The sequence below is a fragment of the Engraulis encrasicolus genome, chromosome 7, assembly GCF_034702125.1.
Source record: "Engraulis encrasicolus isolate BLACKSEA-1 chromosome 7, IST_EnEncr_1.0, whole genome shotgun sequence".
Lineage (NCBI taxonomy): Eukaryota > Metazoa > Chordata > Actinopteri > Clupeiformes > Engraulidae > Engraulis > Engraulis encrasicolus.
In genome coordinates, this window is record NC_085863.1 from 38606382 (window position 1) to 38632846 (window position 26465).

General features: G+C 41.8%; 1 protein-coding gene across 1 annotated transcript in view; it reads left to right on the top strand.

The window, feature by feature from the left end:
* The window catches only part of LOC134452841 (sodium/potassium/calcium exchanger 3-like), a 53134-nt gene extending 27479 nt beyond the window's left edge, over nucleotides 1-25655 (top strand). Inside the window, exons 9-17 of the mRNA XM_063203476.1 lie at nucleotides 1-8; nucleotides 575-708; nucleotides 3527-3690; nucleotides 10510-10708; nucleotides 12008-12174; nucleotides 15771-15885; nucleotides 16851-16963; nucleotides 17730-17795; nucleotides 20056-25655. The exon at nucleotides 1-8 is cut by the window's left edge and continues 46 nt beyond it. Of these exons, the coding sequence (XP_063059546.1) occupies nucleotides 1-8; nucleotides 575-708; nucleotides 3527-3690; nucleotides 10510-10708; nucleotides 12008-12174; nucleotides 15771-15885; nucleotides 16851-16963; nucleotides 17730-17795; nucleotides 20056-20157 (1068 nt within the window). The 3' untranslated portion in view covers nucleotides 20158-25655. The remainder of the gene's footprint in view (nucleotides 9-574; nucleotides 709-3526; nucleotides 3691-10509; nucleotides 10709-12007; nucleotides 12175-15770; nucleotides 15886-16850; nucleotides 16964-17729; nucleotides 17796-20055) is intronic.
* The last annotated feature ends 810 nt before the right edge of the window (nucleotides 25656-26465 follow it).

Consider the following 26465-nt stretch of genomic DNA (forward strand, 5'->3'; position numbering starts at 1 on the left):
ATTATGAAGTGAGTCACTGTCCAGCGCCGCACGCCCAACCAGCCCACCAAGCCATCCTGTTGTTGCCTATTGGGGCCTGAGAATTTACAGTTTATACTGTCCCCCCTCAGATACTGGCTCCTAATGAACGCCTTTAGCCTCTCCTCTCACACGGGAATGACTTTCGTGACAAACGCCAGAGCCCTCTTGTCTGGCTCTCGCTAAGCTCATGTTATTTGTGCCGAGCACCAGGCCCAGGTCTGGACTGTAGGAGGGTGGTTGTTTTTGGTGCCTATTTGGGAGCTGTTTGTGACTTCATGTATCTGTGTTGTTTTTGTACCTAAGTCTGGGGCAGGAGGCATATTTTATAGATTGAACAAAATACTGTATTTTTTTGTCAACATTCACTTTTACTCAACAATTACTCCAGAAAAGTTGACTTTGATAAATTGATACTGCAAAATGAAAGAATATACTGACCTTGTGATATTGTCTCGACAGCATGTTTAAAAGTGTATCCAAATGAGAAGTAATGCTGATATATTGCACAACCCTATTTTAGTAACCTCTGATGATGATATGTTGATGCTTCCAGGTTTAACACCCAGATTGGTGGATTTGTAGTGCGACAGTGCCGGGGTCCAGGAGAATGCTGCTCACGCCATCGCCATGACAACTCAGGAGAAGATGGCATGCCCTGCAACACTTCCATGGTGCTCCTCAGAAAAGGTTCCCTCTTCTATTACCACCTCTAATACAGCTCTCTTACCATGTGTCCTCAAAAAAGATCCCCCCCTTACACCACCTGTCTGAGAGAGCTGTTTTATTATGTCCTCAAAAAAGTTCCTTTCAATGTCTCTCGTCATGTGTGATTACCCAGGCTCTGCCCTCGCAATGACGCAACACCTTCGGCTCAGCTACACACGCTCCGGAAAATTGCGTGTTCAGGTACAATCGGGTTCCCCCTGGTGTGGGAACTCCACCCACTTTGTCGGGAAGCAATCAACTTTGAGCATCACTAACGGTCCTGGGTAGAGACGTGTTCAAAGCAGTGACATAGTTTAAGCTGAGACGTTCGATGGGGACTAAGAAAATGTTTGGTTTAAACTTTTGCTCAGCCTTTTCTGCCCTCAACCAGTAGCAAACCAAGGGAGATGGGTCAACCATGCCGTTTGAGAATATTGTTATGCTCTTGGTCAGACCAAGTCTCAAAGAGATTTGAAAGTCCTGATAATCAGGCTAATGTGTGATCACGTCTGATCATTTTCAAAAAGGTTCCACCTGTATTAGAACTACTGTCCCCAAGTGGCCTATATCTGTAGTACACAAACTCTATAAGTGTGTAGAATTCACATTTTACTGTGTGCTCGACCACAAAAAAAGCAAAAGAAAGAAAAGACAACTGACAAAGTCCACAACACAAGCATGCTCACTTTTTTTGAAAATGCTAGTGCCACCCAGCCAGCCAGTGTCTTATCACCTCTCCTCAGAAAGGGTCCTCCTACATTAGCAACTCCTCTGTCTGCCAATACCGCCTCGCCTTGAGTATCCCCAACAAGAAAGAAAAAAACGTTCCCCTTCATTTGTGATACAAATAAAAAACCTAAAAAATGCAGTGTTAATTCCACACTGACAAAGTACAATGGGGCCATATAAACCCTACAAGATGTTAAATTGACTCTCAAAGTGTTAAATTAACAATGTGTTTTTTGGGGGGAGGTTTTACTGTGTAGCTGCTTAAGCTTGTCGCTTATCGAGAATGTTATCGGGTGTTTTGGCCCGAGCGGCAGGTTGTTTTCACAGTAACGGCCACTCTGATAGTGAGCGGTTGTCTGTGTTGGTCGATTGGGGTGACATTTTATTGAGCCGTTTGCCTTGGCTCCTCATTCCCCCCTGTCTGAGGTGACTGCCCAGCCTGCACCGTGTGGGCCCCATCTCTCTGCTGTCAGTGACAGATGCGACTTGCGACAGATGCGTGTGTGTGTGTGTGTGTGTGTGTGTGTGTGTGTGTGTGTGTGTGTGTGTGTGTGTGTGTGTGTCTTTTCTCATGAACGGGTCTTCTTCACCTCTGCAGGACTGTGTGTTCTCTGTTTGTGTGCATGTGCGTGTGTATGTCTGTGTCTGTGTCTGTGTCTGTGCCTGTATGTAAGTACGTGTCTGTGCGCACGTGCGTGCGCTCGTGTGTGTGTGCTGTGTGGCTGTATATTTGTGTGTGAGACATTGTATGTGTGTATGTGTGTGTTGGTGTATATAGCACTGTCATGGTGTGTATATGTTTGGCTGCGCTCTGTGTATAATACTGTCCGTCTGTGTACGTAACTCGGTATGGAAAGTCCCGTGCTCAAGTGTCCCTGGTTAATTCTGTCCCTCCACACCCCACCTCACCCCCCCTTCTCTCTTGTATATGTTTTTTTTTGCTCCGCTCTGCTTCTCGTCTCTTTTAACTCGCAGATAATCTGTTCTTGGCTGTGTTTACACCGGCTCTGCCATTCCGACGTCATTTCTTACCCCAGTCAGGTTTTGATGACGCTAATATCAGATACAAGACTCCGTTCCTCTCTGTGTGTCTGTGTGTTTGTGTGTGTGTGTGTGTGTGTGTGTGTGTGTGTGTGTGTGTGTGTGTGTGTGTGTGTGTGTGTGTGTGTGTGTGTGTGTGTGTGTGTGTGTGTGTGTGTGTGTGTGAGTGTGGTGGATGTCCAGCAGTGTGTATGTGTGTAAGTGTGTGTGTGTGTGTGGGGGGGGGATGGGGTTGCATGGCAGCGGTCTGTTTTACATTGCACTTCAGTAGTTTTATTGTGTCGCCACATTGTCAAAGTGAAGCACACAAAATGCCCCATACGTTGACACTGTGTGTACAATTGTGCTATAGAGAAGCGTATGCTCATTCCATATACGCACACAATGTATAATGTTATCTTGTCATAACTTTAAACGGGGGAAGAACAGAAAGGTCAGCTACATTTTCTGGAAATTATAGAGGGCAATATTTCACACTGGCCTGTCATTTCAATAGCTTCAGTCTCTCTCTCTCTCTTGTGCTCTCGTGCTCTCTTGTTTTCTCCATATATCTCTCTCTATCTCTCACTCTCAGTCTCTTTGATTCTCTCTCTCTCAGTCTCTTTGTTTCTCTCACTCGCTCTCTCTCTCTCTCACACACACACACATATACACGCAAACATGCTCTCTCTCTCTCTCTCTCTCTCTCTCTCTATTCCTTTCTCTCTTTCTCTCCTGTCCTCTGTCCTCCTCCACATTCAGGGTGAGAATTCTGGTTAGAACACTGCTGCAATCTGTCTGTATGTCTGTCTGTCTGTCTGTCTGTCTGTCTGTCTGTCTGTCTGTCCGTCTGTCTCTGTAATTACACATCATGGTATCATCTTGTCTTCCCCCATATCCAGACCAGAGCTCTTGTCAGGACTCTGCTGTGCTGTCTCTCTGTCTCTCCCTGTCTCTGACCAACTCATGCTCTCTCTCTCTCTCTCTCTCTCTCTCTCTCTCTCTCTCTCTCTCTCTCTCTCTCTCTCTCTCTCTCTCTCTCTCTCTCCAGGTCAGAGCTCGGGGCAGGACTCCCCGGTGGTGATGGTGGACGAGCTGCTCTCTCTGCACCCTCACCAGCTCTCCTTCTCGGAGGCCGGTCTGCGCATCATGATGACGCCCCACTTCTCCCCCCGCACGCGCCTCAGCATGGCCGGCCGCATCGTCATCAGCGAGGTAGCCATGGGAGACGCGAGGAAGGGGGTGGGGCCTGTGGATACATGAATATGCCATAGCCTAATGGTTAGGGAGGTGGTATTTACCTCCAAACATTCCAGGTTCGAACCCCACCCTTACCTTTCCTTGGGCAGTCATGAGTAAGCGGTGAGGGCATCAGACTTATGTATCCCAAAGGTTGCTGGTTCAATTCCTGACCCGCCAGGTTGGTGGGTCAAGTAATTAACCAGTGCTCTCCCCATCCTCCTCGATGACTGAGGTTCCCTGAGCATGGTACCGTCCCACTGCACTGCTTTCTTGGGGCATCATTCATTAGGAGGCACCCCCTTGCACGGGTGAGGCATAAATGCAATTTCTTTGTGTGCAGTGAGCACTGTGTGCTGTGGAGTGCTGTGTCACAATGACAATGGTAGTTGGAGTTTCTTAGTAGGGCTTTCACTTTTCTTTTCTTTTTTTCTTTTTTTATGTATTTTTTGGGGCCCTCTGGCCTTTATTATTAAAGGACAGTGGAGAACAGGCAGGAAATGACTGGGAGAGAAAGACGGGGGAGGGCCTGGAAATGACCCCGGTTGGACTCGAACCGGGGTCCCCGTGGGCATGCAAAACCAAATGTGGGGGGCCTAGCGCGCTGCGCCACAGCACCCACCCCTTCACTTTTCACTTCAACTTTTCACATCTCAATCCATGGCTGAAATGCCCTTGAGCAAGGCACCAAACCCCACATTGCTTAAGGGACTGTAACCAATGCTATAGCTGTACATAGATGCCTTATGTAATAAAAGCTGCTAGCTAGGTGTAATGTAATGGCCTAGCAAGACATCTAAACCATACTTGTCTTTTTTGTGGTGTCCCAGGGGAAAATTTTGTTTTCATGTTCGTAAATGGTGGTAATGTAGTGTGATCTGGTCATGTATGGAGTACTATAGCACTGATTCTTGAAAAAATGGCTAAAAGAGGTTGTAATGTTGACAGAAAAAAACAAAGTGAATTACAAAATTATATGGTATATCCTCGTAGACTAAGGTCTTGGCTTTTCAGAAATGCATAAGGCCAATCTCCCCATTATGTATTTTTTTCAGAAATCAGGCTTTTCTCCGATCATACCTTGTTTTTTGTCAACACCGTCAGACACAATTAAAAGTTATTCAAATTGTATTGATTTGGTTGCATATGTATCTGGAGTTTTTAAGTGATTATGTGTACTTTGGTTCACACATAAGTCTTATGCCTTTAAATGTTGAAAATTCACTTTTGTTCTATTTTAATACTGTTTCATGTGTTCTAATTTTAAAATATGTACCGTCATACGATGCTTACTTAACGCCTAAATACAACAAACAATTTTTTGTAATTTCACAAATATTCGTGTAGGCTTAAATTGGCTATTACTTTGATATTTCAACAACTCCTAAGGAAAATGTTGTAAGCACATTCCTTTAAAATGTCCAAAACTCCTACTTACGGTGGTGACTTAAGAACTGACGGTGGTGACAGAGTGGTGAAAGTGGCCTAATTAGTACTTGCATTTAGCAAAATAAATAGCCCTCTCAAGTCAATGGCATCTTGCATAAACACTTTATTTTTGTGTGTGCACAGTATGAGCAGGTGTTTTTACTTCATTAGTTAGATTATCTAGGAAGTAAGCCACTGGTTGTTGAAAATGTGGTAAAAACAGCTTTTAAGTTGTTCAAATCCAAAATATAGAGGTGTATTATCATAGATGTAGGTCTTGGCTGTGCAGTGAATGCATTGGCCAAGCTCCCCATGTTTAACATTTTTCATAAAATGGGCTCTTTCTTGTTTTGTCAACAGCGGCAGACAGAATTAGAAGTAAAAACACATGTTTGCTGTATTAAAGTGAATTACTTTAAAAAATTCAACATAACTGTAGATACTTATTGTATGCATATTCTTAAAACATATCAAAAACACGTAAAACATGTGTTTTTTGGTGAACTCCATCAGATGTCACCACCGTCAGGTTTTCTGACAAAAAAAACCTCCAAATGCACCTCAGTGGTGGCTAGAGTATCATTTTGGATCACAATTATTACTAACATGCCTAGTAATGTTTCATTAACCAGCACAATTTAGTAAAATATGGAACAACATGATGAGCAGAACAAAATCTGACGGTGGTGACATCTGACGGTGTGAGACAAAAAAGCACTCTTTTAAATATTATGCATTGTTTGTTCACATTAGCCATTTCATTTTCGCTCTGTTTCTTGGGTGCTTCATACCTTTTCTGAAAAAAATATATTTATTAACATTAATGTAATACAATACTATTAAAACCCCCGACGGTGTTGACAGTTTATGGTTGGGACAGTACCAGTGTCCAAACAAATTAACAAATTGAGGACAAAATAATAAACTTACAGGAGCTTCAGTGATGGTGAAGTAGGCAGTAGAGCTAAAGGTTTGAAAAGGGGTCCTCAGTAATGAAAATTACCTTGTGCATACCTGATTTTATTGTCTTTTAGAAAAAATCTGACAGTGGTGACCAATATGCTGGACACATTTTGAGCAATCAGTAAATAATAGTAAATATTGTTTTACATCCACTATGTGCACATCTGGGGTGCGTTTCCGCAATGTTAGCTTTGAACTACAGATGTATTTTGTAGTTATCTACTTACTTCAAGGCGAAATCCGTGCATTTCTCGAAACCTTACTATTCCCACAGTAAGCCAAAAGTAGTGCGGCTACTTTCCTGAGTCCACACCGCTACTTACTTTCTTGGCATTGCAGTGCGTGACCAAAGAAGCAACAAGAGATAAGCATGATTGCTGAGTCATGATTCAGCTGTTTCCTCCTAAATTCAGTGCGTGAAGTAGAAAGCAATAGTGTACAACCACTACCAGCACATTTGATTGGATGTCACGACACCGTGACTCCGCTGTTTCCTCCACAACACACCTTGTAATTTCTTTGTGAAAAAACACGGCCGTGGCATTACAATCTGACACCGTCCGCACCAATAATGCAGTATTATCTGCATGCCGATTGGATTTCGTTTCATTCCGAGGTGTAATTTGTAAAATATCTGGGCCTCGTTTCCGAAAGGGCCTTAAGTACTACTTAACGCTACGTGCTACTTAGGTTCACACGTAACACCATCGTAGAGCTCACGGAGCGTTTCCCAAAGCCAACTTAGCAAAGAACCATCGCAGGTTGACACGTAACTCTAAGAGCAATCCACGAGTGGTCTAGAGTAGTCTTAACGCGCTAAGATTGATCGTAGCGGCATGGCACAGTGGAGACACCCACAGGATATGAAGGGAAAAGAAGAAACCTGCGCATAAGATTGCTGTTTTAAGACGCGAGAGGCATGGCACAGTGGAGACACCCATAGGAAAAGAGGAAACTTGCGCTTCAAGTTGATGTTTTAAGACGGGAGTGTAGCCTAAATATCATGGCAGCACAGTTGACACTGCAACGAAAATAAGAAGGTAACATTAATTGTGGATGTGTAGGCCTATAAAATAAAAGTAATGTGTTTGGAAATATTTTACAGGTAGTAAAATAGTTCGACTGTGTTTGATAAACCCGGGCATAATTAAACTGTGATCGATCATAATTTGTGTGGGTGCTTCATGAACAAGAACAAGGCAAAATGAATAAGGGGCTTCGGCAACCAGAGACAAGAGTGTTGATGTCGGAAGGCCACTTCCGAAACTTTAGGCCTATTTATTTTATATTTTTTGAAGAAAAATGGTCAGCGAGTTGTTGCACCCTCTTTCATTTTCAAGTAGCCTAAGAAAGGGAAGGCGACGCCGAAAATACATGATAGTTGTAGGCGAAGGGTAAGCTATGACAAAAAATAAAAAGGCAGCGATGGGGATTCGTGTAGATGTTTTGTTTTAATAACAGCAGACTGCCGTGCAAAAATGTCCTCACAGTTGTGAAAGTCTTGAGCGCGCGGTACTTTGCGCACCGCTCACCACATGTTTCAAGCTCCTCTCCCTATTCCGACTCTAGTAGGCTATAACAAAAAGGCAGCGAGGGGATGTATCAATGTTGATGGACATTGTTTTTCATAACAGCATGCTGAGGTGCTCCCGACAGTTGTCAAGCCTTGAACGCCTTGAGGTTGTAACTTTGTGCATCCCAATTTGAAACTCCAACTAGGCCTAGGCCTACTTGTCTTCTTAAATATTAAGCTGCAGTAGCCAAGTGCACGCGCTTTATCTGGGTCTTAACGGCGTAGCTCATTATTACCGTCAGTTGGGAGTTTTGCATGATTTCATTGTGTGTGCATTTTATTTCATTTGCCAACAATAACTCCTGTCGACAGTTGCAAACTGCTACAAATGTAGTCCCACCCTTATAGAAAACAACTTTTGATACTGACACACGCCTTACATTTTGTAAATGGTTTAGCAGCAGATGACGGCGCAGTTCACTCCGAGTACACTTCAGCACCACATATGTGGACAGCGATCCTTAAGAGTGACGCTACGAATGATCTTAGAGGCTGTGCACGCGCGTTCATGTACGAGTGTCTTTGGGAAACAGTCGTAGGAAATCTAAGAACATTCGTAGGATCACTGGTTAACGACACACGTAAGGCTAAGAACCATCGTTATTGGGAAACAAGGCCCTGGACAATAAAGTTGTGGTTACTCCCAGAAAATCGTCTGTTAAACTGTCATATCTCTAAGAAATTTTCGCGCGGATTTCATTCCATAGCCTAGTGGTATTAACACTTGCATCCCAATGGGAAAGCAGAAGCCACACCGGTTCGAATCCACATGGTTGCAGTGCCACAATTTTGGAAATATCTGGCAGAAATAGATAATTTATGTTGTGCATTACCAACACACACGTGCAGCCAAGGGAAAATGTGTTACACTGTAGGGTCCAAAACACGATTTCACGAGTTGTTGTCAACATGCTGCACACTGGTTTCGAACCCGCGTGGCTCGCGTCTTCCCATTGATAGGCAAGCGTAAATACCCCTAGGCTATGAAATGAAATTCGCGCCAAAAGAAATTAAGTACTTGACACGTAATCCAGCGCATTTCCGGGAGTAATCAATACTTATGTCTAATCTAAATATTTCACAAATTACACATCGAAATGAGACGAAATTCAATCGGTATACAGCTAAAAGTATATTATTAGTGTGGGATTCATCAGATTCCAAGGATATGACGTTTTTTTTCACGAACAAATGACATGACGTGAATTTGTGTTCTGAACACTCTCGCAGCTATCATCACTTTGTGTGCATGTCGATTGATTCTCATCGCTTTTGCACCACAGGATTAAAATATATTGATACATTTGTGGTCAAATATGTACTACAAGTTTAGCTAATGGGTGGAGTCACACTCTGAAGTAGACTAGCGCTGTGTGTTACTTGGGGTGGCTGAGGTGATGTCTGGACTCAATGGATCTACTCCAGCTGTACTTCAACTTCACTGTCGAGATACGGATAGGAGGCGCCTCACTTTCAAAGTCACCACTACTTCAGAGTGCACATTACTCCAAGCAGTATTTACTTTGTGTGCTAACATTCGAGACACAGGAGTTAGCAACTTTTATAGTATCTACTCTGCAAAGTTGCTAACCGACTAGCTACTTCCCCTTTGAGAAATCCACCCCTGTACAGCCACTTTAATATGGTCTTCCACATCATGGTGATATTGTTCAATTCTGTTAGTGATTTTTGTATTTTAAGTCAATTGAAATGATGATGCCAGTCCTTGGGACAGGCATTTTTACAGGGTGTGGACAGGTTTATAGCCATGAAAAGTAATAAAATTACACTTAAATATTTCAAACAACTGTGTATTCGTGTGACAGGCCCCTTGGCCATTACCTGGGTTCATTTTGTTTGTGAAAATTTAGTTGATTTTCAACAGAATTAATATTTTACTGCAGGGACATGTTTTTGCCAAACTTTCAAGAATCAGTGACAGACTATATAAGGAAAATACTGGGAAGGGGCAGGAGATGGGAAACAGGGCTGCTGTCAGCTATGATATAGACATAAATCAATTGAAGAATAGTGTGTCTGAATCATTTTAAATTGCTTTGGATAAGACCTCATTGGACTCAGAAGTCAGAAGTGCCTTTCATCCACTTGAGCTACTAAAACGAATTTGGGAACATTTCAAGGTCAAAACTAAGTAAACTCCTACTTAGTGTGGCTTTACTTAAAATAATGTTTTGTCAGTGAAATTAATCTTGGCCAGAAATGGATATCTGGAATTAGGAAATAAAAGCATTTTTTCCACATATTTTATTCCAACGAAACCTGCTGATCCTGAATTAAGAGAATCTATCAGTTATGTAAATCCACTAATGTGAGAAATCACCAAATGTTTAGTGCACAGGCAGAGGTGACAAATGGCTTCACTTACTGCAAGGTTGGATGTTGGATGTCCGCGCCTCTGATTTATCACATCTATTTAGCCTTACCACCTGTCTCTGCTGTAAACATACTGAGCCTCTATGATTTGGTGCACTTTTTTAAAGCAAAAAATGAGTGATCTTGCAAAGAAAAAAATCTATATTTTAAAAAAGGCTGTGCTTTTTCCAAAACAACTATTAGTCACAAACATAATTGTACTATTGGACACTTGTCTTGCATACTAAATTAACTATTATTGTCTCATTGCTGTTATGTGTCTTTGGTTTGTGCGGCCTTAAGACCCAAGATCTGAAAAAAGGAGGATTTTTTTTAATCTTTTGTATATTTTGTCCATATGGAGCCCAGCTTTTCTCTTTTAACTTTTTTTCTTTTTCTCCCCAAACCTCCTTTCCAGTTTGTGTGCTCTAAACCAAGTGCTTTGTTCCCCCACCCAGAGGCAACGTCTGATCAGAGAGACCAGGGCAGGGGGAACCCCTGTGAAAGGTTCCGGGGCCATGGAGAACGGGGGCAGCGTGGACCGGCAGGCCCAGGAGGATGGAGTGGACGGGGAGAGGGGAGGGAAAGGAGACGCAGCCCAGCAGGAGGAGGACGATGATGGGGGAGACGAACCGTTTAGACCCCTCCATCTGCCAGGTGCCTGAGTTTTATATTCCATCATATATGAACTGCATAAACTGAACTGACCTGTATCTTTTCCATTTCTGTGTAGATTTACCTGTACCTGAATTGTACCTCTTTAATTCCTGCCTAATGGAGAAATAAATAATACTGTTTTCTGTTCAGCAAAATTGTTTGATGAGTTATTTGGAAAAGTTTAGCATTTATTATGCATAGGCATAATTTATAAAGTGCTAGCCAGAGACTAAATTGGATTGGAACCTTCCTCACCTTGGGAATACTGCCCTCTAATAAAGTATTTATACTGCAATATGAAACTGGGATATTGACCACGTTGAGTAAATAGGAGCTTTTCCTCCTTGCAAAAGCTGATTTCTGCACTGATTGGGTAGTTTTCTCTATGGGCAACCACTGACCATCTTGCTCCATGCCATCATGTTTGTCTGCCTGTGCAGAAGTGGATGGCTGTGGATAGCTGACACTTATCCAAGAGACTTCCAGTTATTTAGGCACAGGGTATTGGTAAGAGGCCCTGGAGAAATGTGGGGTTAGGTGCGTTGCTCAAGGGCACTTCAGCCATTGATGAAACTGCTGGTAAGGGTAGGATTTGAACCTGCAACTCTCTAATCTTAAAGCCAGCGCTCTAATCATTGTGTCATGGCTGCCCCATTGAGCCATGCCGGCCCCTAGATGTTGTCCTGCCTTGCACTTCAGTGTTTGTCTTATCTTGTCTACACATGGGACAGTTAGATGCGTAATTCCAATTCCTTTGTATGTTTAGCAGTACATATGAAGAAATTGACAATAAAGCTGAATATGACATTTGACACTGGTGCCATCATGACGCCATCACAACGCCTTTTTTCCGCTAGAGACTAGCACAGAACCGCTATATAACAGGCAAAGATGGCGTAAAAATTAATTAAATTTACCTTTACGGCACTTTCTGTGTTCGGCACTCACTTCCAGGAACTGTTTTGGAACTATGTCAATGGCGATCTACTACGTGTATGTTTCAAACATTTCATGAGCCGCCATCTTTGTTTTCAAATGGGAACACGGAGGTCAATGGGATTATCCTTACTCTTACTTCCATGGCTCTGCTATGTCCCCCCTGTGTAGAGGGCTGTGGCATGCGGGTGAAGTCGGTGGTGTGCTGTGTCTTTTGTGTGAACATAGTATTTCTTACTCATTTACAGACATTTGTAAATGTTTTGCTGATAATTACTTCACTATTTACAAAGTATTTATAAAGCTTTTTTAAGACTGTTATTGTAAAGTGTTAGCTGTCTTTCCTATCTTCCCCCTATGTAGATGGCTGTGGCGCGCGGGTGAAGTGGGTTGTGTCTTGGCCGCTGGGCATGCTGCTGTACTACACCGTGCCCAACTGCATCAAGCCCCGCTGGCACCGCTGGTTCATGGTCACCTTCATGAGCTCCACCCTGTGGATCGCCATCTTCTCCTATGTCATGGTCTGGATGGTAAGGCCTGACAACACAACACTCAATGGCCTCGTTTACATTACATTACATTACATTACATTACATTACATTACATGACACTTCCTTAATCCAAAGCAATTTACAGTTATCCTAGGTAAATGGTATTGGTTACAGTCGTCCCTGGAGCAATGTCGGATCAGGTACATTGCTCAAGGGCACTGAGCCATGGACCAAGGTGGCGAGAGGTAATAGTGGGATACGATCCTGCAACCCTCTGAGCTTTGTCCAACTTCCTAAACACTGGACCACAACCTCCCCATTTGCATTAGACATTTAATTCAGAATGAACTCAACTTAATTCTGAATAAAACTTAATTCTGCTTTGAAAGCATCATGTAAACACTTAAACATTTGGAATGAAATGAAAGTGCAATGTAATGTAAACCCGACAGTGCTATCTAATTCTGAATTATTAATTAGGAATTAAAAACATCATGTAAACGTGGCCATTGTCATTACACTGTAAGTGCCACACACAATCATCATACATCTCTCTGGTTTGGGTGGCTGCTTAATGGAAACACCAAGACACAAAATATTTGTTCTTTCATAACCAAAGCTGGGAGTATTTTAACCTATGGTAAATGGTCACGCAAAAGCTTATTCAGTTTGTTGTACACAGTGTTATGCCACACACACTCAACCATGATGTGTGAGCGTAGGATACAAAAACTGTGTTCCCCTTCTTTTCTAAGACAACGCAACATAGTACATACCATAGGTCATATCAATTGTAGCATTAATGGTAAGACCTGTCAAACATGCAAATGCTACCATAGGTGCCACACAGATCCAGCCAATATTCGCTGGGTTCAGTGGTGTGGGATCTCAACAAAATCATTACAAACTGGAAAAGATCTGCATGACTTGTTCTATACAGTTTGTAGGTTGCTTACCAATACCAAGTAATCAGACAAAGGATATAGCCAATGCCAGATTTAGCCTATATCAGCTTTACCTTTACATACAAGCGAGCTTGTTCAACACCACATTTGGAAAAGAAACCACATCAGCCGAAGTTTTGTATGTCTCTCATTTGATCTAGAGATTCCACTCCTCCAAACATAGTGCAGTGTTAGCCTGTTTTGCAAACATAATTTCGTATTAGGTTTTGCTTTGACACAGGTAATAAGACAAGTTGCCTCAGGCAATGCTTCTTCATGGCTGACAAACACTTACCACAGTTTAAAATGAACAATCAATCAATTGTAGAGAGGGTGAATATTCGCCCTAATGCTCCCTTCACATGCCACAGTATCAAGGAAATAATGTTAATGTACGTCGGTGAAGGGAAGAGTGTACATTGCATTGGACATCTGTGGTGGGTCTCCAACTAATTGACTCCCCGGCGAAACAGCAAAATGAAAACCCCTAATATCCTCCAGCCTGATGGGTGTCTTGAGTGCCATTGTCACCGGTGCTGCGCAATTACACAATTTTTAATTTGAAGTGCAATTTCCACTAATGCAATTATCTAATCACAAAGCCTGCGGATAATTGCACAGCTCATATCTCCGTCCCAGTGGTTAACCTTGTGACTGATATGGTATTCTTTATTCATGTCGACTTCCTCATGTAACAGACAGCGAAGCTGACCTATCAGAAGGACTGTGCTGCTCATGCTCACGAATCAGAAGCAGCACTGAATATGGAATGCTGCCAAGGACCACCCATATTGTCTGTGACGCTATGTATACAACTTCAGGCTAGGCCAGGCTAGAAATGTTAAAAATGAAAAGGGAGAGAAAACACGCACATCACACCAGCTGAGGTGCTGGGCCAAAGAAGTACACTGAAAAGAAAAGGAATCATAAAGGGCATTGCTCTGCTCTTTGATGAAGGACATTGCCTGAAACGCCATGTTATTGTAATAAACTCTCGTTTGTGAGCATTTATCACTGTGTGAACCTTTATTGTTTCTTTTGAGGCTAAAAATATTGCCAGCTGAGTCTGCCTTTCAAAATTGATATCACAAATCATAATAATTGTACAAATCTCATTGCCTAGTGCAATTAGGCCATACAGGAGGCAGTTATTCTGGAACTACTGTAAATGAGTCAACCGGCAATTATTGTGCAATTACATTAATGAATGCCTGCAACCCCTGACCACATTGAAGTGTCCTTGTGCAAGACAATGAACACCATAATACTGATGATTATCTGGTTAGTCCCTTGCCTTACTCTCAACTTCTCTGTGAAGATTCTCATTCATTCAGGTCAGAGGACTTAAGTTATTACAGTGAACAACTTCAAAAAGAGGTCCAGCTTCTCAGAACTTTTTTGGGCTTTTATGCCTTCATTTGGTAGGACAATGAAGATGGTGACAGGAACGCATTGTTTGTAGTCCTTCCAGGAAATCCAAGGTGATCATGAGACAAATTGTGATATAAAATGTTGTCTCTTAACCCAGTGGTTTTCAAAGTGAGGGCTGAGGGGGGAGCCACGAAGGGTTGCTAAAAAAAAAAACGTAAAGCAGAGGATTAGTGTTCAGTACTATCACGTTTTAAGTGTGTTGAATATGTAGAAAGCAATGCAATACTGATAATCCTATGCAAAATTTCCTTGACTTCATTCATTCATTGCCAACCGTCAATGAATTAAATATCGGACAGTTCATTTTGGCAGGGGGTCTTGGGGTTTTCCCCCAGAAAATGTTTTATTTCTTAGATGTAATTTCCTGGATTATCACGCATTCTAACATCCCGTTTCCAGTTTCAGCTTAATACAATACAAATCCAATTATATTTATTATTTACTGTAATTACAACCAATACCTATACAATACGAATAAGAAGTATTAACATTTTATCTCTATATATGAGGTCTATAATATATGAGCTTTATCAAATGCCTGTTTCAGGTACACTGTGCAGGAAATGGTCAAAAAAGGTATTGCAACTATGTTGCTCATTGAAACTGGGCTGCCTATTGCCAAATTTGATCTTTACATGAAAGTTTACTAAGTAATAAACAAATATCTTCTAGTATGGTCCAAGTAGAGTCATTTTTGCAGCTAAAAATGGCTATTTTGGGAAATTCAAAATGGCGGAACATGGAGACGATCCCCCTTTTCATGTATGAAAAGTGCAATATTTCCAGTCATAATGAATACTTAGAATTTGATGGTGGTGGTAAGTATTCATGAAAAAGGTAACATTAGTGAATGGGCAGCATGAAATCTGGAAATACTAAAAACAACTAAAAATCTCACCCAGTGTCGCTTTAACAGTATTCCCATTAGTTAAGAACTGCATTGCAATAATCTATTGCATCTCTGAGCATTACAACTATTATCGTTACGTTATTATTTGATATGCCTGTGGGGCACTGACTAGACTATGGTTGTGAAAGGGGATGCGCAGAAAAATAAAATGGCACCACCCGTATGAGGGGGGCCGTAGCTGAATATATCAGTATATGGGGGGGGCCTTGCCATGGTTAAGTTTGGGAACCCCTGTCTTAACCAATAAGACAGTGTTCTTTTATGTCAGCAAATCATTTGTCTGTCCAATAATAATATGATTTTCCAGCACATGCTGTCCTGTGTTAACTACCCCTGTGTTCCCTCCCCAGGTGACCATCATCAGTGACACCCTGAACATCCCCGACTACATCATGGGCATCACCTTCCTGGCTGCTGGCACCAGCGTGCCCGACTGCATGGCCAGCCTCATAGTGGCGCGACAGGGTAGGAAGCTCAACTTTTAATGGGGTTTTCTTTGGCCTTTATTGGGGACATAAGACAGTGATGGATTCTTACCTTTCTTTAACCTCCACCAAGTATCTTGTGTTTTTACCAGCTTTGTGTGTTTATGTATTGTGCCTGCTAGTGTGCAAAATAATTTGTCAATGTATGTATGTACATATTGTGGAATTTTGACCATGGCTCAAGCGGACTCCTTTCATACAAGGTCTGCATCTCTAGTACGTCCGACTGCATGGCCAGTCTTGTCATGATACGGCAGGGATAGAAGTCTTACTTTTTTTTAATCGTGTGCAACGATTGTACACAACACTGTGTCAGTTGGTCTATCGGCCGGCCGATCAGTAACAGGTTTTGGCTTTTTGGAGGGTTTGCAAGTAAAGTAGTAGGTCTGTGGATCTTGTTTTATTTATCTCTGCCAAGGAGGGTATTTGTTTTGCCAGGATTAATGTGCTTATTTATTTATTTTGTTGATTAGTTTTCAATATAGCTCGCTAATGCACACACATAGTGTTCTGAAAATGTGGCAGTATGTTAGTCGCATGCACCATGGCTCAATCTGGCTCCTTTGTGGTACTGATATGAGCTGACTGAGTGCTATTGTTAACCACTGTTTCTGTATAGAGAGACTCATAAGACACATGGCTTTTGAATGGCAGCTTGCATTCTTTTTTTCTTCATTTAGCCCTTTAGATTGCTAATGGTTCACGGTAGGATGAACAATAAACTTCATGCATAAAAATAGGACCGTTCAATCAAGGGCTTTGTAATTATAATCATGTTACCATTCCTGCGCACAACATTGTCTTGAAAACAATGGAAATGTATAGCATTATCAAAACCACGCTGTGTCTATGCACGTTGTTCATGCATATCTCCTCCGGCTGAAGTTAAAAGACAGAGGCACACGCCACACACGTCTCCATTTCTGTCCTGTTCTTGGTCCTCAGGCATGGGGGACATGGCGGTGTCCAACTCCATTGGCAGCAACATCTTTGACATCTTGCTCGGACTGGGCTTCCCTTGGGCACTGCGCACCCTGGTGGTAGACCATGGCTCTGTGGTATGGATCTCATATTTTCATAATATAACATGTACTGTATACAATCTACACAGGCATATAATGACTTCAGATGCAAAAGAAAAAGAAAAATGACTTCAGATGCAAGTTCATTGTGCAGAAATTGATATCAAGTAAAACAAATTAAACCAACCCGATCCAATTGGAGTCAAAATAAATGTGTGGGTAATTTATAAGAAACTGACTTTTTGTTTCTAAAAGTTTGAATGTTTCGTACGTCTATTTAAAATATATGCACATACATTACTAACACATATCGTGCAATTGTCAGATACTGTGAACTACTGTCTGTCAGCACCTTTCCGTCACCGGTCTCCATTTAGTTGCATTCCTCTTAGGAGACAGTTCTCCCCCATCATTGGTAGCGTGAGCCTTTAAATTCAATCTGATACTGCAAGCCCCATACAAAATCAAGTAAATGCTAATCGTGGTGAAACAATCTAATTGGAGGTAGGCTCAGAGTGTACAGTATCTACATTACGTAAATAGTTTTCTGTAAATTCATAGCAAATGTCCTTAAATGGAATTGTATGTAACCTTTTGTCTCCACTCACACATACATCAAATTGTCACATGTTCGCGCCTTTTCGTCACCTGTCTCCATTTAGCTGCATGCCTCTTAGGAGACAGCTCTCTCCCCCGTCAGTGGCATCGTGAGGGGCAGCCTGCCCTGTCCTGTAGATTCAATTCTGATACTGCAAATTGCTTTGTGAGCCCCATGCTACTCTCTATCTCCTCATGTCATCAGGTGTCCATTAACAACAAAGGACTGCTCTACTCAGTCATCCTACTGCTCGGCTCTGTCTTCCTCACGGTACGTACCGTACAAACACACACACACAAACGCATGCACACATGCACGGACGGACGGACAGACGTACACACACACACACACACACACACACACACACACACACACACACGTGCGTCTGGTGCGTGCGCACACACAGACGCACACGCGGACACGCACGTAAGTTGGCACAAACATACACACTCATGAACACACAAACACACACACACAGAGGGACGGACAGATGGACGCACACACACACGTTCACACGTATACGCGTAGGTAGGTACAAATACACACGCACGCGCGCGCACACACAACCACACTCAGAAATGATAGAGAGCGCGTGAGAGAGATGTGGTTATATGGGCCACTCCAAGTCAAGTGGGCAGCTGTGCTGTGGTAGATGGAAGATATACTTGTAGTGTTTTCCATTTGTCCAGAGAGAGAGAAACTGGCTTGAGAAATGGAAGGGCCTGTCATGGAGTCTTTCAGACTGTACTCTTAGCACATGGTGTTGTTTATGGGAAAGTGATTGAAGTTCTTAAACAAAATCTTTATTTTAAAAAGCCTTCATTGCAGTGGCTTGCTCACATTATCCCATTGAAAATACCCCATTGAATAACTTAGAAATAACACATTCCGGTACTCAAGCCTTGCCAATGCCAAAATGTGTTTTTTAATGGGTGATGTGACCAAGCCACTACAATAAAAAGAGTGCCTTGGAGTTCCTCTTTTTCTTCCATCTATTTGTTCCAGTCCAAAGAGCTCATCAAACAAATTACTTTTGAGTAGTGGTGTGCATTGGCACTGCCCTTGCGATTCAGTTCGATTAGGAAGGTCAGAATTCGATTCGAATCAATTCAGTCCGATTCTATGAGGCATTGCAATGCATTGCATTTCTACTGCAAACAAGGCAATTTTTTCATCAGTTATGAGGCAATGCAAGCAGTCAGATGCTGGACAGGGTTTTATTGGCAGTTGTGTGTACCAGTCCTGCAGTGCTTTAATTTAATGTAACGTTCATTTGCCCTGCAAATGCCCACAGAAGTATTTCGTCCTTATTTTGTATCATTGTCTTGAATCGCATTGCGATACATTTAATTCAATTATTGTTGACATCACTATTTTTAAGTAAAGGAAGTGCTCCTCAACAAGTGTTTTGACTAAATTATCTTTCTTCGACTGAAATGAGCAAAATCACATAAGAACAGGCAGTATGTGCTTTAAAGGGACAGTATGTCACCACGATCAGAGTAAATAATGACAATAGTAATAAACAATGATTAGTACCGGTAGCCATGTGCTTAATCAAATATCAATTTGTCATCATTTAACAATGATTGCCAGTTTGATATATGGTGATGTCCTCTTTCTTAAATTGCATTGGAGGAGAGCATCTGCTAAGTGTAGCCTAATATAATCTAAATGTAATGATTCATTTTGTTGATAAATGACCCAGCCCTCTTGCATGCTGCAGGAGTCACCAACTTGGTGCCCTCAGGCTCCAGGTAGCCCTCCAAGAGCTTCTGATGTGCCTGCCAGGGATGTTAAAAAAATACGGACTATGACAGGGTTTTAGTCACAATATCCTTTTTTCTTGTTAAAAAGACTATTTCTTAAAAAAAATAATTCTAAATTATTCAATCATAGTATCATTGAAGAAGATTGCCATGATTTTGACAACAGCCAGTAGCCCCTGAGAATTCTCATCCCCTAGGTAGCCCTCAGATCCAGAAAGGTTGGGGACCGCTGTGGTATTCATGTGGAGTTCAGCATTCCATTCCATTGGCACATCAGGGCATTTTTTGGTGAAACTACCCCAGTCAGTGGCTAGACTCCTAGAGAAGGAGAAGTTATTTTAACTCTGTCAGGTAACGTCTAACATTGTTACACAGAAAAGTTCAAATGAATGGTATGTCCGTTCACGGTCGGTCCTTGCCATTGGGTGAACAACAACCCAAAAGAGTGGTATGTACAGAGACAGCGGATAAGGTAGAGACGATTCAAGCCTGTACTTTTCCGACATCCATGTGATGCCAGGTGAGCAACCCTTAAAGAGACCAGCGGAGATTGAGAATAAATGGATTTCCCTTAGCTCTGTAGATGGTGGTAGCGCATAGCTTATGCAAGCCGCCACAAACACCACAAAAAGAGAAGAAGGAAGGGACACCTTGAGCACACTCTTTTGCATTGCGTAGGCGTAGTTTGATCTATCTTCGTCTACTATATTGACTGTCTTTGGTGTGTAATCTCCCCTGTTCCCCTCCTGGCGTTGCTGCAGGTATTGAGCATTCATCTGAACCACTGGAAGCTGGACCGCCGCATAGGCCTGTGGCTCATTTCCCTCTACGCGGTCTTCCTCCTCATCAACATCCTGCTCTAGACGCGCCAGGGTGCACTGACATCGACGTCCCAGGACTGACATCGACTCCTGTACTATTGTACTGTAGGTCTGACCCTCCTATACCCTCTCCTCATTCCCTGTTATATCCCCCTGTAGTCTGACACCAGGACGCCAACATGGACTGCAGCTGGCTACACCTAGATTCAGTACTCTCAGGCCGGACCCTCCTATTGTCCATCCTTTTCAACATCCTCCTATATCCACACAAGGACATACCTACCCTCCAGGATGCCCAGCTACTGTATAGTAGTCCCAGGCCTGACCCTGATCCTAGATCCTCTCCTCATCCCCTCCCCAACCCAACACACCAACCCAGGGTGCATTTCCTCACCCCTCCCTGACCCATGGTACTCCCAACCAAACAGTTAACGGAACCAACTAGCTTTTCTCCTATTCAGCATCCTCTAGCCACACCAAGACACACCGACATCTACGCCAAGAAAAGCAGCTGCTCCCAGGCCTGACCGTCCTCAAACCAACCAAACAAACTAGCCGACTGACCAAGGAGACTGACATAAAAACCAAAAAAGTGTAAAGAAAAGAAATCAAATGAACAAAATGTATATTTATTTAAATGTGAAACTTCAAATGGTCCTCTGTAAGATAGTGAAGCAGGATGATATTTTATGAGCGTATTTACACACACACACGCACGCACACACACACAGTGTTCGCCACAGATGAGCTTGTTGTGCAGCCAGTAGATTGACAGTGGCACTCTAGTAGGCGGCTATACAGTAGAGCTGCTGACTTGAATGCGTCCCTGTTGAACATTTATCACTCCACTGTTAAATGATGTGTATCACTTTGCAGTAATTGCGACACTGATTAGTCAATAGGAAGGCGGAAGCTAATGTGTCCATCAAATGTATCATCTGAACCAGCAATGATGGAGATGTGCACATCAAATTCACTACATTTTTGGCCTCATTTTTTGTCTTTGGATTTCCCCTGTTGTTACCTTACATCAGTGGTCCAGATCCGGCCTGGGCATGGCAAACATTTGGCCCGCCATGAAGTTGGAACAAATGAAAACATACACAGTATGTGTTCTATCTGTGGCCATACAGTGGAGCAATTTGTTTGGCCCTCAGCCTAATTTGTGCTACATAATTTGGTCCTTGGGGGAAAATAATTGGAGACCACTGCCTTCCATTTTTATTTTCCCATTGAGCAATGGTGTTACGTAACAACAAAAACAGATGAGATCATTGTTGGAGAAAGTCAGGTTGCACAGTTGGAAAGAAAGTGTGACAGTAAGTCACACCTTTCATCTGTGACATTTTTGCAAGCTGCTGGAGCCCTCATCCAGTATTGTGGTACATCCTCATCCATTCAGGGTGCCATTTAGAAATGCCATCTCTGCCCCTTGTGTCGCCTCCACTGAGATAATGCAGTCCCCTTTCACACACAGCCACACTGCATTGTTAGGACTCCCTATGAGCTCATCGCGGTGGCCCTGGGCTGGCGTAAGTTTCACTTCAAGCTGTACACTAATCTGAGCAGAAATCAAACTGCACTATTGTTACTGCATTATTGTGCAACACAGATGTTCTACATGACGCCAAAGACCAGAACGCTGATCAAAAGAGATCAGGGGTCTTGTCGGACAAGTATTTAGATCTAGACCAAAGGCAGGGTCAATGCTGAATTACAATATTTAATTCCCCCCAATCTCAATTTCAGTCATTTCCAGTAATGGAGGTGCTGTAGTTTTCAAAGTTCTTTGTTACCTAAAGTGAAATATCCTTTGTTAAGGTCATACAATTATAATGTTTTTAATCACACAGATGGTTGACAGTAGAGTGTGGGGTTGCACAGGGATGCACTCTCCTCAGTTGCCATACTACATGTAGTGCTGATTTAGATACATAGATGTTTAGGGCTGCAGGTCTTTCACAAAGTGCATGCACATGAGTGTCAAGAAAAACAAAACGTTAGAAGAGAGTTCAGTAGCAGTTCATCCGTGTTGCCGTGCCTTGATGTTTGAAGCACATACTGTTTATACTGTACACTCAAACAATGGCGTGACTCTGTTGTGCTGTGGTTATTATGTATGTTTTGCACTGCGTAGCAATACAAAAGCTGTGGACCATGAGTCCCTCAACGGTAGGAACTCAGGGTTGTGCAAAATTCAGAATTTCTGAATTAAATTTGAATTTTAATTGACACCCCCAAGGGATATTGAATCGAATTTTAATTTAAACTTGGGGGTCATTCTCAATTCAATTCAGAATTTTGTACAACTCTGGTAGATACACATGCAGGGGACAGGGAAACAGCTTTTCAAGAGAGTATATATATTTTAAGAGCTTAGCTGCCTTTTTATTGGTAGAATGACCACACGACGACAGTATACGTAGAAGATTTCACAATAATGATAATGTTTGCCTCAAGATTTTGATGACAGAACAAAAGGGAGAGAGTATTTATGGATTTGTAGAATTTTTAGAGCAGTATTTGTACTTTGTAAGGTTAAATACTGTACATGTCAGTATTTGTACTTTGTAAGGTTAAATACTGTACATGTTTGTTCTTACAGCATGTGTCCAAAAGTTTGATAAATGTTTGTACAGATTGTGTTCCAAAGGTTCTGTATGTTTAGGTACGATGGATGTTAAAAAACAGAAACAAGGCAAAAACCTTGAAGTTTTAAACATTACCTTAAAGTATAATTACTGTACATTAAGATGGCATTCAGTCCGTTCTTTTGAGTCCAGTGTTGCATCCTTGTTTTGAAATAATTTGAATCTGGGCGGAAACCTACAATGTGTTATTGACAGTATTTCAATAATTGACAGTATGCCGATAACAATGAAGTTAAACCTTCTAACCAGAGTATTTATGAAGAGGCTGATGGGCATTAGTCTTACCTGGTCTGATACAAACTTTGTTCGTGCAGATTGGGGAAACGTATGTCCATTTACGATAAGATCTTTATTTTAAATTCAGTCTCATATTCAGATATTTGATTGGAGTCTAATTAGACATTGGCCTAGCATTTGTACCAATCCATTCCCTTCTCACATGTTGGAAAATTAACTTTTGCCCCAATGTTCTGACATCCTTGATCCTGTGAGATAGTGTGTGCCATGTGAATCATTTTGTCAGTTTCATGTATTTGTTTTCTTTTCTCTCTGTCATTGAGTTTTCCCTCAAATCTCAGCTGCTGCTGTCCTGTACTTCCACACAGTGAGGCTGCGACCACTGAGCTTTGCAGCTGGCATGGTAATGGCCTGCTAATGGCCAACAGGGCCCTGACTCATACAGACCCTGGCACTAGACCAGGGCCAAACAGGTCAGGTATAATTGGACTGGGAGTCATGATACTGTGAGTCACAGTCCTTCAGGTGGTTCATTTTTTACATGACCTCTACCTGTTTCCCTGAGATCTGTTACAGTGGTCTAGCATCAAGCCCACATCACTAGTTCTCAGCATCACTGTCGTGGTTGTGTTCAGAGAGTTCTCCTATCTCTACAATATGAGGGGCAGCAATGTGGACTTTGGGTTCTGCACGTGGAGCTTTCAGACTCCAGACTTAAGCCTTCAGAGCTCGCTGTTTGAGCCCATATGTACCAGTAGACACCTTATATTGCCACATGTGTGCCTTTCCAAATAATGTCCAGTCGATAAAATTAAATGCTGGATGTTAAGTTTAAATGTTAAGTTTAAGTTGAAAAACAATATCTCCATGGTACAAATACAAAAACGTTAGTCCTTACAGCAATATCACTATTCAGCTCAGTGTGATATTTGAGGGGAACAAATTCAGCTACCACACAAGGATGCACCACAAACAGAGAATGAAGAGGACTTGAATACTTTCTGAATGTGCTGTATAAATGTAAATGAATGTGTAACATACTATTTTATGAAGTGAGATGACAAAATCTCACTTTTACTGTTGTTAAATGTTTACTAAATATTTTCTAAGAGGGAATATGTGAGAAACTTAGATTTGTGATGTTTTTAATATTTATAAAGTCTGAAAAAAGTTATGTATCCACCCATGACATTTATGAATGTCATGAGTTTAATTTATCCTTTCCAAATGAGATGTTTATCGTAAAAAAATGCATATTGTAGCAGCTCCGTCCAAGATACAGTAGTTTATGATCACAACCAATAATGTTTGTATTAGAAGGCAATAGAATCTCAAGACTATTTTTCATAGTGCTATTTCAGATGTTACTAAATATATATATATATATTTGTTTAATTGGTGAGCCTGCCAGAACTTCTTCCAAGAACAAAAATTTTTTGGTGTTGTGTAGGCTATGTATGTTTTCGTTTGTGTGTGTGGAATTCTCTGGTGGGGGAGGTGGGGTGTATTTTGTTGCCTTCAATATCTAGTACACTGTCATTGATTCGATCTGTAGAAGAAAAAAGGAGGTAAAAATGTGGTGGAAAGTGTGAGACTGATGCTCAATGTGTTCTGTTTCTTGTGATACTGTGGTGTGGATGTCCTTTCACGCTGTCAGCATGACCTTTCCTTTTCAATATAAGTTGCTGTGAAAACTATCAGAGAATAGCTATAATGAGTATCCCAACACTGACCATGACAGTTCCCCCCTTCCTTCTCTATTCACTAGGGCTGTGTGATTCCCTCAAGCTCTTAAGAAATAACACTCTCTGGTTAAATACTGTGCTTTTTTTCTATAAATATCACCCAAATCCCCCTTTTGCTGCAATTGGATAATTAAATGAGGAGTTGAACTCATCGTGTGTGTCTTTGCCAAATGATGGACTAAGCTCTTTTAAAGCTTGCCTCTCCACAGCAGAACTGGACACATCGGCTGTAGAAAGTAGAAGCTTTGCCACATATTCCTTTGTTCTTAACACCTTGCACTAATTAACCTACAGTATTTGGCTTATGTTATCGGCTGATGGGTTGTGTTAATTAATGTGTTTCTTCTGTATATTGGCTGGAAGGAATATGTGACTTAAATATGTACGTTTTTAGTTTTCTTCATCCGGTGTGTCCACACCTGTCAGTCTACTTTGCCGGAGCAAGGCATGCGGGTTTATATGGTATGTGCATCTACTGAAAGACAGAAGCTGCTGTCTTTTCTGTTTGTTACGAAAGAGATTTGAGCAGATAGGCTCAGGTTGTATGCATGATTGTTCCTGGTAGTACACTGTTATATGTTACTCTTACAGGGAAAACAAAGATTTTAAAAGTGTTGAAATTTTGGGGGGTGCCAGACTTAAAGTAACAGTGGAACACTAGCTTTTAGGCCACTCAAGAGGTGAACCTACAGAACGTTGTATGTTATTGAGTGCAATAAATAAACTGTGCAATATTTTTTGCGCTCTTTGTCGTGTTCAGATACAATTAATTGAGTCTTAGGGTTTGTCTCTGTACTAGTAGCACATTCATTGAGCATTGGAGACACTACTAATATCAATGCCTCTTGACGGTGCTCTTTCACTTGAATTAATTAGCTGAATTGAATTAATTATTAAAAAAAATTGAACTTGGTCAAATCACAAGAGGTTGAATTTCTTTTGTTTATGTTGTGTTGTTTGTTGTTGTGGCTTTCACTTTTCACTTTTATTCCCTGCCTGATTATCATAGATTTGCAATCGAGATGCGCCGCCAAAGGTGTTGCGTCACTAGGAGGGCGCAGCCTGGCTAGTTTATTCCTGACTTTTGAATAATTATGGTCCAGTGTCTCCATGTTGATGAAGTGATGTCATGACCAAGCAGTCTTAAAGCTCCATAGTGCAGCATACTCCTGCCCTCTGCTGGCCATTAGGATCACATCTTCATGGATAATATGGGTGGAGCCGGTGGGCTTTCTCCCCCATCCTCATCATAGTCGAATGAGGGGTATTCCAAAAAAGTTGCTTGTATGCATGTGGAGTATGGTCAAGTGGTCAATCAAGTTGATTAAAACGTTCTGGACTGAACAAATCATCTAAATTAATCATAACAAATAATCTATAATATTTAAGCATGAACCTTTTGTTATTAGAATTTCTTAACCTTAAGTTAAAATCTAGTTTAGTAGTCAGTCCTTCAGTTAATTTGGGCTTAGTCAAAATACCTATTTAGATGCCCAGGAACTCTTCAGAAGCGTATTAAATAGGCCTGTTTAAGTGTCTAATGAGCTTCTTACAACACCACACCAGTATAGTGACCTTTTGAGGACTATTTACTGTATGAGGTGTGCTTAATGCACATGTTTTAAAAGCCCTGCAGGCTCCCTCATTTTAAATCGAGCTATAAAGCCTCTATTGGAGGGATAACATCTCATTCCGAGTTGCCATGACCACACTTCCA